This window comes from Maniola hyperantus, chromosome 9, assembly GCF_902806685.2.
Source record: "Maniola hyperantus chromosome 9, iAphHyp1.2, whole genome shotgun sequence".
NCBI lineage: Eukaryota > Metazoa > Arthropoda > Insecta > Lepidoptera > Nymphalidae > Maniola > Maniola hyperantus.
This window is the reverse complement of record NC_048544.1, coordinates 11,385,863-11,399,266: the sequence shown is the minus strand read 5'-3', so window position 1 is coordinate 11,399,266 and position 13,404 is coordinate 11,385,863. Positions and strand designations below refer to the sequence as shown.

At 36.4% G+C, this 13,404-nt stretch overlaps 1 protein-coding gene across 3 annotated transcripts; it reads right to left on the bottom strand.

The window, feature by feature from the left end:
• Nucleotides 1–1,191: 1,191 nt before the first annotated feature.
• Nucleotides 1,192–12,939, bottom strand: LOC117985521 (luciferin 4-monooxygenase-like). 3 transcript variants are annotated; one of them, XM_069501085.1, is made up of 12 exons: nucleotides 12,779–12,939; nucleotides 11,523–11,658; nucleotides 8,496–8,703; nucleotides 7,564–7,762; nucleotides 6,890–7,012; nucleotides 5,722–5,896; nucleotides 5,074–5,214; nucleotides 4,206–4,331; nucleotides 3,418–3,501; nucleotides 2,954–3,100; nucleotides 1,863–2,028; nucleotides 1,193–1,592 (listed from the first exon to the last, which is right to left on the bottom strand). In XM_069501085.1, the coding sequence occupies exons 2-12, from the start codon at nucleotides 11,634–11,636 to the stop codon at nucleotides 1,465–1,467; spliced, it is 1,611 nt and encodes a 536-aa protein (XP_069357186.1). In that variant the 5' UTR covers nucleotides 11,637–11,658; nucleotides 12,779–12,939; the 3' UTR covers nucleotides 1,193–1,464. The 3 variants fall into 3 exon arrangements, with proteins under 3 accessions (XP_034828155.1, XP_069357186.1, XP_069357185.1); XM_069501084.1 differs by having other exon boundaries at nucleotides 11,523–11,712; nucleotides 12,779–12,938; XM_034972264.2 differs by lacking the exon at nucleotides 12,779–12,939 and having other exon boundaries at nucleotides 1,192–1,592; nucleotides 11,523–11,692.
• Between the last annotated feature and the right edge of the window lie 465 nt (nucleotides 12,940–13,404).

The window sequence follows — 13,404 nt, the reverse complement described above, 5'->3', positions numbered from 1 at the left end:
TCTTGCATAATACGTAAAAACCGAATCTCTTTATATAAATCGCAGATAAGAATTTTGTTATTTCTTCGAAGAGTACCTAAACCAATAAAATTTAAGTGCAGCCAGTTTTCAGAAAAAACTGTATTTTTAATGTTAGTAAAATAATCTATACTTACATAAGTAGGTACTTACATATTATTTATTATAATAACAGTATATCTAAATTCTAAATAGGTACCTAATAATGTAACTGAATTTCTCATCTATCATCGTAATAGCCAGTAGGTACTGTTAGATAAATGTATTCTGACTCAAACTACTGGACGAATCAGGCTGAAATTTGGCATGCAGGTAGCTATTATGACGTACACATCCGTTAAGAAAGTATTTTTGAAAAAATGAGGATTTGAAATTTGTACAGTCTACGCGGACAAGTCGCGGGCATAAACTAGTTAAACATATTTTGAAAATTTTAATCGGAGGAGAAAAAACTATGAAATGACTATTAATTATTATTATTATTGATTTATACTTGAAACTATTGAACGGATTTGAATGCACACTAGCATACTTATAGCTAATATATAGGATATTTTTTATTAGGATCGTTTGGGATAGAGAATGGTATTTTTGCCTTTACTATATTATATACTCTCCTCCGTCCATTCTTATAATTTTGCACAATATCCAGATATTGTGCAAAATTATACGTATGTGTCATGTTTTAGTGAAGATCTGATTAATAGTTGCGATGCTGGATGATGAAACTCATCAACGGGTAACAGCAAATCAATGACAATGAGTGTAATAGCTTCAATAGCTTAGTAAAAAGTACATTTTTAACCATAATACATTATATATGATATCTGTCCCGGCTTTACTCACGTGTTTAGTCGACGTTAGCCCGACTAGTTTCGAGCCCATCCGGGGTCCTTTATCAAGGGAGTATAATTTTATATTCCATTATATATAATGGAAATCACTCACGGTAGTTTAAACGCTAAAATTATACATTACATTTTCATTCCTTCCCTAGTAGGTAACAGGTTCGATTTCGGTTAAAAAAAAATTGGTCCCACTTAATTTCACAGTGCAATTCATTACGTGTTCCATTGTAACGTGGGAGGTGTTTATGTAGTTACCTATTTTAATACTCGTATATCATATTTATCCATGAAACGGTAGGTCCACTAGTAACAAATAAAAATACATTTCTTTGTACATATATACATTACACATTATATTTTTAATTAAAAAGAAAGCATAGGTACTTAATTTTTATTATATTTATTGGTAAGTAGGTAGGTATAGTGCGCGACAGGTCGAGATGGAAATCGGGATATGAGGCGGGGGACGCCACGCACACCTGCACGTCACCCGCGCTCGCCCGCACTGAGTTAGCGCGGGGGCTGTGCAGGTGTGCGTGCGAGGCGTTCCCTCCCCGATCGCCATCTCGACCAGTCGCGTACTATAGTATTATTAGTTTTATTCTCGGTTCAAAGACAGGGCCAGCTTTGCTAGTTTCGATCGATCAATCTTGGACGTGGATGTCATCGGTAACTCCTTAACAAATACCACACCACCTCTGAGTTGCTTCGAGTCAGTCAAAGATTCTGAAAAGAAGAACAAAGTTATAAAATGGCCAAATATATGTACGTCTCCTTACCACACACACACACGCACACAAATACATATTTTTAGGATAACTTTTAATTTCATTAAGAAAATTTTAAAAGGAATATTTAGTACTACGATATATTTTTTAAATTGATTTAGCTTATTCCCGCGATTTTGTCCGCATGGACTACATGCAAACCCTCTATGTAATAATCACTGAGCAATAATTTATTTTTGATGTAGTCAAATACCCAATTGGCAATTACCTTTGACCAAATCCTTGATCTCTAGTGCAGTGATTTTGGAGCCCTCATGAGGGATGATGCAGGCAACGGGTAAATCTCCATGCTCCTCGTGGGGGATCCCCGTGACTGCCACTTCGTACACTCCAGGATGCTTCATTATCACACTCTCAATTTCTAATGGTGATATCTGGAAAAAGTAAACATACCAATTCATTGAATTGAATAACTACGAAGAGCGATTTAAAAAAACCGGCCAAGTGCGAGTCAGGCTCGCGCAATGAGGGTTCCGTACTAAAGTCGTATTTTTTCGACATTTTGCACGATAATTCAAATGATGAACTATGATACATAAAAATAAATAAAAATCTGTTTTAGAATGCACAGGTGAAGACCTTTCATATTATGATGCCCCACTTGATATAGTTATCTTACTTAGAAAATTGAAAATACTAATTATTAGTTCATGACCACAATTTAATTATTTTTGTGTGATGTAAGCTTTAGGCTTACGGTTTTTAGATGTTTCCCCAAACGTCAGCTATAAGATCTACCTACCTACCTGCCAAATTTCAGGATTCTAGGTCAACGGGAAGTACCTAGGTTTCTTGACAGACAGACGGACAGACGGACAGACGGACAGACGGACAGACGGACAGACAGACAGACGGACAGACGGACAGACGGACAGACGGACAGACGGACAGACGGACAGACGGACAGACGGACAGACGAACAGACAGACAGACGGCCAGACGGACAGACGGACAGACGGAATAGGTACATATTAGTATTTTCAACTTTCAAAGTAAGATTAATATACCAAGTTAGGTATGTGAAAGGGCTTTACCTACCTGTATATTCTAAAACTGATTTATTTGCATAATAGTTTTTGATTTATAGATTATATATCAAAATGTCAAAAAAACCCGACTGTAATACGGAACCTTCAACGCGCGAATCTGACTGACACTTGGCCGGTTTTTTTTACTCTAAAGGTATTTTTTTATAAATCGATTATGCTGTTAAGACAAAATAATTTCGCTGCGGGGAAACAACCATTAGCAGTATTGTTAATGTATTGGCTACATAATTATATTTTGGTAAATACCTACCTGATGATTTCTATATTTAAGCAATAACTTCAGGCGGTCAACGAAATAGTAGTTGTCAGCTTTGTCTCTGTACATAATGTCTCCTGTTCTAAACCAACCGTCTTCCACGAGAACTTGTGCTGTTATTTCTGGATTGTTGTAGTATCCCTAGAAAGATACTTACATAAAATATCTGTATAATTATGTAAATATATAAAAGGAAAAGGTGACTGACTGATCTATCAACACATGTCGCGCAGCTCAAACTACTGGACTGATCGGGCTGAAATATGGCATGCAGATAGCTATTATGACTTAGGCATCCGCTAAGAAAGGATTTTTGAAAATTCAACCCCTAAGTTGGTAAAATAGTGGCGTCTTTGTACACGCGGATGAAGGCGCGGGCATAAGCTAGTTATGTAGATATGGATAAAGTTCATAATGTAAAATTATAAAGGTTAATAGATAAGTTAGTGTTTACGTACCTTGAACACTCCAGGTCCCTTGATCCATAATTCCCCATTTACATTTAGCTCTGTCACATCTTCAAGTGTTTTGGGGTTGACCAGCTAAAACGTCGTAAGCATAATATTATATTTGTTAAAGTTCTTACATTAATCGTAATTAATATTAGTATACAATACATAATTATAGTTAATAGTTCATGGATTGTAATTTAAATTTCGAATTATATTATTAAGTTCTTACCTATTCTTATCTAACTTTACAAGTAACAATTCTTAAAACTACTACTTATTAATTATTATTCGGTAACAACGTCGTCAAAAAGTTCGCCCCTGGTTGCCCTTGGGCCAAAGATGCCCATTTAGCTCTCAACACTGCCACGCTGAACAGCGATGGACAATCTTTGGACCAGGTAGGTCCCAGAGCGCGGATCGCAGCCGCTTTCCCTTAGGCGACGACCGAAGTCACGCACGAAATCCTTCGCTTCCTCGCCCCAGCAGCCCATCGTCTCCCCCGCCAGTTTGACAAAAAGGTATTTCCCCAGAAGAAGGGCTCATCGTTAGAGGTGCGTGCCTGCCCAACTTCCCGAATAGGAGACGGACGTTCTTTAACTTCTTCGCTATCACGGCTCTTATCACGGCCATATTGATCGTCATCATCATGACCTATCTCCGGCTCACCACAGAGCACGGGTCTCCTCTCAGAGAGGTTTGGCCATAATCTACCACGCTGACCAAGGGTGGATTGACAGACTTCACCCACCTTAAATGAAGGTTTGTAAATTAATTTGTCAGTACAAATAACTTACTTTAACGTTGACGCTTGAAATGGGCCTGCCGAGTGAATCAGGCAGACATCCGTCAAAGACCATGGCTATTCCACAGATCTCACTCATGCCATATATCACCAATACTTCTGTGTTCGGACTAACTTTCTGTAAAATATAAACATTTTATTCAACGGAGAGAGTAGACTTAAAAGTAGACAGAACAGAGAGGCAGACAGAAAACTAGACAGTTTTGACAGTCTTGTGAGAATCCAAGGGAAGAAACCGATATTAGGGGCCGTTAGTTATTGGAACTAACACCAAAGACCCGCCCCCCAATTGTGTAAGAATAACCATTTCATGGCTATCGCAATCGTCAAGAAATTCTGCCCTGATTGGCTGTGAAAAAATTTAAACAGCGAATCAACCAATGAAAGGGCAGCATTTCTTGACGATTGCGATAGCTATGAAATGGTTGTTCTTACACAATTGGGGGGCCGGTTGGCATCCTTCTAATTTCAGGTACGGAGAAGGATAATGAAAGGATCGTATTCTTCAGCGAAGTGTAACGATTTTATTTCTGACAATTCTTATATTTGTTGACCATAGACTAACTTTAGGCACAATCTACATAAAAGTCACGATAGGCCGCGAGTACACTATCAACCTTATTATAAGCATTGACAGGAGTCAACATCATCAACCCATCTGCATTACCAGCCCACTATTTGGGCACTCAGAATAAGAAAGCCATAGTTAACCACACTGGACAAGTGTGGATGGACAGACAGACAAACAGACAGATAAACAACAAAGTGATCCTTTAAGGGTTCCTTTTTCCTTTTGAGGTACGGAACCCTAAAAATACTACCATTATTCATCAACTGTCTTCTCTATCATAAAGGTATACCTTCACTTCCTTGAGAAGATTAGGGTGGACAGCACTTCCGCCTACAAGGATTTGCTCAAAACTAGTCAAGTCACATTTGTCCCGATCGCCGACTTTAAAAAGGGTTGTCAACGTGTTAGGACTCGTCATCATGAATGTTGGCTAAAAAGTTAAATAAATAGTAAATACAGTAAAATGTAATAACGTCATTTAAGTGATATAAATATTTATCTCATCACTATATTATTATTTGATTGTATTTTAATTTTACTTGTCGGAAATGTAATTAAGTAGATTATGTATAATCTCGGCTTTTTTAAAGCTTTTTATATATTATTTGTTATAGTCATTGATAAAACAAGAGGAAAAACTGACTGGTATATCAACGTATCTGTCTCTTAGCTGAATAAAATTGAATCTAAAAACTTGAGATTATAATATGTAGTAAGTATTTACAAATTGGTTGACATTTGTCGAACACATTGATAGCATACTGGAACCTCTACTCTCGTTGAGAAATAGTAATATAATATGACTGCTCGAAAATACGAAGAAACGCTTCAAGAAAAGGTACGTAGTGCCCTGTCCTTTAGTTTGGCTCGTCTTGGCGGAGGCTCTGCCGTGAAACATATTCATAGTTGACACTTGACTTTTGAGTGTCATACTTACTTTATATTTATTAATTAAATAGTAAGCGTGCTCTTGCGTCGTTGGCTGTGATGATTGGAGTCTTGTATGTCTTAGTATGGGCGAAAACACAAACTTGAACAACGCTGAGTACCACTGGATCGGTGAGAGGACGACTGGCAAGCGTGTTGGCATCGGAAACTTTTCATAGCTATGCCTGGGAAATTTGTTAAGATTGTACCTAGATATTATAGTTCGCGACATGTCGACATGGCAATGGGCGTTCCACTTCGGGTTAGCGCGGTGGCTGTGCGGGTGTGCGTTGCCATGTGCCATAATATTAATTGATGAAATAACTTCTATTTCTTACAGGAAATAAAATAGACTATACGACGAGCAACAAGAGAACTCATATCAAACGTCGACGAATTATTAGAGTTCATTATTTATTAGTATCACATTTCCTATTAGATGAAGACAATGAAGTGTCAAGTACTAGATAATTACTCAATTGAAGACACGCTCATATCGTTGGGTAGACTTTGGAATGATCATAATATTAATAATAACTTGTATTGTATTTGTATGTGAAAATCACTACCCATGTTATAAATGCGGAAGTGTGTTTGCTCATTGGTTTGTTAGTTTATCCTTCAATCACGTCGCAACGGAGCAACGGATAGACATGATCTTTTTGCATGCGTTTTACATTAAAGACCTCGCGAGTAACATAGGCTACTTTTTATCCCAGAGTTCCCACGGAATTTTTGAAAACTTAAATTCACGAGGATGAAGTTGCGGTTTTAAATAATAAAATATCACTTGCTAGTTGCTTTAACGGTGAAGGAAAACATCGCGAGAAAACCTGCATGCCTGAGAGAGCATAGTGTTCTCAAAGGTGTGGAAAGTCTGCCAATCAGCATTTGGCCAGCGTGGTAGACAATGGCCAAAACCCTTCTCACTCTGAAAGGAGACCCGCTGCGCGATTGCGGGAGTATGACAGCTACAATGTCACGATCGCAATCACCTCTAATTGGTTGACGCTCGCTCTACTGGCTACAATGTATTGTTGCACCAAGAATCGCATAAATTCAGCCAATCACAACAAATGAGATTGTAATAATGATTGATGCGGGTTTACGAAAACGACCTACCGTGCTCTGTAGTGAGCCGACGATGGGTTGATCATGATGATGATGATAATATTTACCACATGTAAGGAATAGAGACCACGAGATTCTTGTGAGTGACAGCAGCTGATTTCGGTAATCCGGTTGAACCACTGGTTGCTATCAATAACGCTAATGTGCTACTGCTGTCAAAGTCTGCAGCTCTGAAAGAAAAGGAAGCAGGGTTTTCATTAAAGTTCAACAACAGTTTCAATAATAATAAACACAAATGGAAAAGCTGACTGAGTGACTGATCTATCAACGCACAGCTCAAACCACTGGACGGATCGGGCTGAAAGGTATGTAGATAGCTGTGACGTAGATATCCGCTAAGAAAGGATTTTTAAAAAATGAACTCCTATAAATTAGTAAAATAGGTACTCATATTTTACTCCCTTAGGGGTTGAATTTTTAATCGAAGTTTAAGCTAGTCACTACCCCTATTGTAAATGCGAAAGTGTGTTTGTTTTTTTGGTTTTCTGTTTATTTGGTTTGTCCTTCAAACACGTCGAAACGGAGCAACGGATCGATGTGACTTTTTGCATGGGTATAGTTTAATACCTGGATAGTGACATAGGCTACTTTTTATTCCGGAATAACAAAGAGTTCCCACGGGATTTTCAAGAACCTAAATCTACACGTACGAAGCCGCGGGCAACAGCTATCAGCTAGTTGAGTATATTTATTACTTTTACACGGTATTTGCTTTACATACTTGAAATTCTCAACAGACGTTTCGCTACCATATTTTTGTAACAGTTCCGGAAAACTGATAAACTCATTTGACTTATCAAACGTTACTATTTGAGGCTTAAAGTCCAGTCCTTGTAATGCTCCTACGACATCCTTTACTTTATCGTTTTGACAAAATATCACTTTTGGTATGTTGAATTTAAAAGTGTCTCGGAGCTCATCTGAAAAAATATTTTTTCCCCATAATTCGTTGGAGAGATTTTATTTAGCAAAAGCTTATAACAACTTTGAAGTTGCATCATCACTTGCCACCAGGTTTGATTGCAGCTAAGCGCTAGTCTATAGATAAATAAAAAAGTGTCCGCTACCCAGTCACCGCTACCCAGTACCCGCTAGTCAGTCAGTAATAGAGCCACAATAGCTCAACAGGTAAAGGAGTGGACTGAAAACCGAAAGGTTGACGGTTCAAACCCCGCCCGTTGCACTATTGTCGTACCCACCTACTCCTTACACAAGCTTGATGCTTAGTTGGAGAGGAAAGGGGAATATTAGTCATTTCACATGGCTAATATTCTTTAAAAAAAAACAATAATAATTGCTGGAGGGAGATCTACAGTCTGCATCATAAGCGTCATTGTACCATTTGTGCTCTTCATATTTTTATGACAGACTTCAACACTCCAACAGCCATAGCTTCTACCACAAACATGAATAGTTTGGGCTGTCCGTGAATTAAATTCTAAACACTCAGTGTGATCTCTTAACGTCCTTCAGAGGGCATCCAAATAGCTCATGGCTGACCCGCCTGACTGATAATATTTCCATAGATCGAAATAATAATACTTGATTAGTACTTTGGGATCTCCTAGTTTAGGGGTCAGGATTCCAGAGAAATTAACTGTACTGATAACTGAGTTATTAAATAAAGTAAATACTAAAGACTAAAATACTCACTCACTCCCAAAGTCATATCAATACCCGCGACACTCATTCCCAGATAAAAAGCCGCGTACATTGGTATAGTAAGATGGATATGGTTCGGTGCCATTAAGAGTACCACGTCGTCTTGTCGAAATCCAAGTTTTCTGAATGCATTGGCACATTGTACGGATCTTTTTAACGCCGATGCAAAGTTTTCTGTTTCGCCCGTTGCTCCATCAATCTAGAACATTTTATTCATTCAAATCTGAGTGGTCAATAACCAGCTAAGGTAAGCTAAGGTAGGGGAAAAAAATAATTACCTACCTATGAAAAAAAAAGTTAAGTTAAATTAAGTTTATGGTGAAAAAAGTTTTAATAGATAATGCTCGCGAGTCACGTTATACTAGATTTAAGTTTCTTGAAATCTCCTGGGAACTCTCAGATATTCCGGAATAAAAAGTAGCCCTTGCCCTTCCCCTGGGTGCAGGCTAAATAGAACACTTGAAAAGAGCAACCGTCGAGTTTCTTGCTGGTTTTTCTCGGTAGGAACGGCATTTCGAACCAGTGGTTAGGTAAATGAAATTATTGGGCGATTCAAAAGCAGTTGTTGAGTTTACTTGAATAATTTTATTTTTTTATTTAAGTAAATTAGTTCTATTCTATTCTAGTCTATTTTTGTAACTCAAAGTCGGTTAGAATGGGCCGTGAAAAGCATTCGCACACATTCGCATTTATAATCCTAATCCTAATAATATTATAAATGCGAAAGTGTGGATGTTTGGATGTTTGTTACTCAAACACGCAAAAACTTCTGGACGTATTTGGCTGAAATTTGGAATGGAGGTAGATTATACCCTTAACTAACACATATACCTACACACTTTTTATCACGAAAAATCAAAGAGTTCCCGCGGGATTTTGAAAAACGTAAATCCACGCGGACGAAGTCGCGGGCATCAGCTAGTCATACTATAATAATAATTATTGCAAGTAGCTATTATAGATAAGATAAGGTATGAATATTATAATATGTGTCAGTTGAGATAATTGTCGAGATATAGGTGTCATAAAAGTTAAAACAAACAACAAGAAATCTTTAACAGTAAACAATAAACGTCCACATTAATGATTTAAAGATTGTTTTTGTTTGACTTCTTAACTGGAATGCTCTGAGACATAAATCTACTGATATTAATTTTATTTAATAAATTAAAGAACGTTTTTTGTTTGACTTCTTAACTGGAATGCTCTGAGACATAAATCTACTGATATTGATTTTATTTATTAAAATAAATCCTGGTTTTATAAAAATTGCTAGCTCCTAAGTATACTTACTCATATAAATGAGGAACACTAATTATTACGTCAGCATAATACGTCACGTTGTAAAGCTTTTATAATGATTTAAGTAAATGGTAAATATTAAATGCCTACTTACTATTATGTATAATATACTTATGTCTGTTTATGTATTGTATGTCTTGGAGATTAATTAAGAAAGAATATTACAATACCTATGTGACATAACATTAAGAAACCAGTGATTTCACAATAGTTTTAAGTAAAAAAATATAGCTAGGTACTGTTTTATTTCGGGTATTAGAAATTAAGATTACACTTTATGCGCGCTTCTCCATACAAGCGTATTAGCCCTACTATTCTATTAATTGTTGTTCTAGATACAAAACTGAGCCATTACCGATATAATAATTATGTCTACATTGTTTATGAAATACCATCTATAATATAAAAATGAATGTGTTGCTCATCGCAAATCTCGAGAACAGCTGAACCGATGTAGCTAATTCTTTTTTTATAATATTCCTTGAAATACGAGGATGGTTCTTACGGAGAGAAGCACGGGGCAGGTCAGCTAGTTTAAAATATATATATTGAAAGTGAAATAGGTAAGTGTCTCTATTTTAGCCAAATTTTGAGTGTATCGTGCAAAACTAAACCTTGTAAAAACAACAAAATTGTAAAAATAATCGCTCTAGAGCAAAAATTACCTACTTATTGACAAATTAAAATCTGTTAGATTTGTTAAAAGTATATTAATTTTCAAAATAATCAGTACCCTTATTATCAGTACCCTTATTATAAATGCGAAAGTGTGTTTGTTTGTTGGTTTATCCTTCAATCACGTCGCAACGGTACAACGGATTGACGTCATTTTTTGCACGGGTATAGATAAAGACGAGAGTGACATAGGCTACTTTTTAGCCCGGAAAATCAAAGAGTTCCTACGGGATTTATAAAAAACCTAATTCCACGCGGACGAAGTCGCAGGCATCAGCTAGTAACGAAATAAACGTTGATTTGTTGAAGCGTTGTTAAAACACCGTTCATCTCATACTTGAGTAGGTAGGAATATTATATTATGTCCCGCCCATAAAATAATGCTGAAGGGAACAGCATGCGCTCGTTTGACTTGGGGCGACCATGGAGAGTGATCTTAATGAAAAATAACCTTACTTTAGATGATAACGAGAATCGATTGTAAAATTTGTACCGAAAAGATGAACAAACAAACAAACACAGAGACAAGAAAGGAAGTTTTCGTCCCGTTCTAATATATATGTTTAAAATTTCAAGCCTCTAGCTCATCGAGGAGTTTGTTAAAAATCGATTGCAAGATTTGTTCAGACAACAAACAAACAAACCGACAAGAAGACAAGTTAAATACCCAACGCCCTACGCTACGTAATTCTATGCTACGTTATTCTACGCCACGTAACTCTACGCTACGCTTTTGTCTCACCAACGTTGGTAGTTTTCGAGTGTCGAAATACTTTCGCGTTATAATAAACTGTATCTTAACTGCCTTGTTTTAAAGCTCAAGTTTTTCTACACGTCTACAGCCAGCGCTTCAAGCGGAAACGTTGCGAAATTAAAATCAGTGACATTGAATTTTTGACTTCAATTCAAGGCACTTGAGGTCCATTTTGCTTTGACGTTATTTTGTTTCGACTCTCGAATTCTAGCAACGTTGGTAAGACGTAAAATCTTATACTAAACGTACTGAACTATTCGCTACTTAAGATTACGTCAGGTACATACCTGTAGAATGAAGTCTGGTGCGTCTTTGAAGCCTCGTAAAATCAACTTGCCAAGGTGATACCTATCGCCTGGTATCCCTGACTCGGCGACCACTCTCGAAGATATCTCGCTCATGTACCAGTGTACAGCATCCGATCTGTGGTGCCAGTGTGTCATTTTTTCCAGGTTTAGTTTTTAATTCTTCCTAAAACTGAATTTTAATTTTTTTTTAAGTAAATAAGGATCCGGCGGGGTTTTAACGCGCATCGGTGATTTTGTCAGGTGTTTCAGTGGATCAAATAATGAAAACTGCAGGCTGGAGCTCAAGTTCCCAAACGTTTGCTAACTTTCATAATGATTGTTTTAGCAGAGCTATTATGAATGATTCAATAGAAACAAAAATTGTTACAAATGATTCATATTACTCAATAACATTGTTTATAATTAGAGGAATATTTATGGTTTGGTAAATTATAATAAAAAAATTATAACATTTTCTTGTAACCATACGCTTCCTCATATTTTACGAGTCTTATCTCTAAAAGTCTACCTAGTTCATATAATCTCGAGTACGAAGCATGAAGTATAATTACTGATTAAACGAACTTACCTGTAAGTGAAGTTCTATCATAATTATACGAAGGCTTCGTACGAAGAGATTATAACCCTCCCACCCTCACGCTACGCGTTTACCCTGAATCGTATTACTCAATAACATTGTTTATAATTAGAGGAATATTTATGGTTTGGTAAATTATAATAAAAAAATTATAACATTTTCTTGTAACCATACGCTTCCTCATATTTTACGAGTCTTATCTCTAAAAGTCTACCTAGTTCATATAATCTCGAGTACGAAGCATGAAGTATAATTACTGATTAAACGAACTTACCTGTAAGTGAAGTTCTATCATAATTATACGAAGGCTTCGTATAATTATGATTTATAATTTTTATGAAATTCATGGCATTAGTTTTTAAGAATTTTTTTCTTAGGTGCTATTATCATGCTTTTATTAATAAACTTCTTTTGAGTCTATTTTTCGTGTTATGAAAGTTTTTTTTCAATACCAATCAGTGCTTTCGTGATTCACGCCGCGCAAAAAATTTAAATAGGATTTATTTTATTTAATAGGTTACGCTTTTAGTGTGATCCAATAAAAATTGGTGAAGATCTTCGGATATGGAATATATTATTTAAAAGGGAAATATAGAAATCAACCTGTGAACTCCGAGCCCAGATTTTTTTTGAATAATTTATGTATCTATTTACTTACAAAGAACACAGGAACAGGGGTTTTGTATAATAGCTGTAAAATACTTTATATAGTATCTTTATATGGGTAGATAGTTATCACAAAAATGATAGGCACTTCTTATTTCATAGCATATATATACGTCGAATTTGTTACTGTTGCCACTGTTGCGCTATTATGACTGAGCAAATACTTAGTTCGCACATACAAGGTCGGAAAATATCTCGTGCCGATTATGTTAACAATTTATTATGAACACTAGCTTATGCTCGTGACTTCGTCCGTGTGGACTACAGAAATTTCGGATGCCTACGTCATAATAGCTATCTGCAAGCCAAATTTCAGCTGCATCCGTCCAGTACAGTAGTTTGAGCTGTGCGTTGATAGATCAGTCAGTCAGTCAGTCATTCAGTCACCTTTTCCTTTTATATATTTAGAAGATTACAATATATTATGTTATGTATTGCATAAACAAATCTTTTAATATAGGCCCGATAACGATACTGAGACAACTGACTATAACCTAAGTATTTTAATTACATAACAAGATAAAGTTTTCTAACTAATAAAATTAGGTACCTATGTGTTAATATTATGTTTTGTGGAACTAGGTAGGTAAGTGTTTCTGGAGGTTACTGAACAATAAC

Bases quoted from the DNA above. Each gene is read 5' to 3' on its own strand.
- LOC117985521 (XM_069501084.1), bottom strand. From the start codon at position 11,678: ATGACACACTGGCACCACAGATCGGATGCTGTACACTGGTACATGAGC. The intron at 8,704-11,522 runs GTATGTACCTGA...AAAATGTTCTAG, and splicing joins CACCAGACTTCATTCTACAG to ATTGATGGAGCAACGGGCGA. The intron at 2,029-2,953 runs GTAGGTATTTAC...TACTTTTTCCAG, and splicing joins TTAAATATAGAAATCATCAG to ATATCACCATTAGAAATTGA.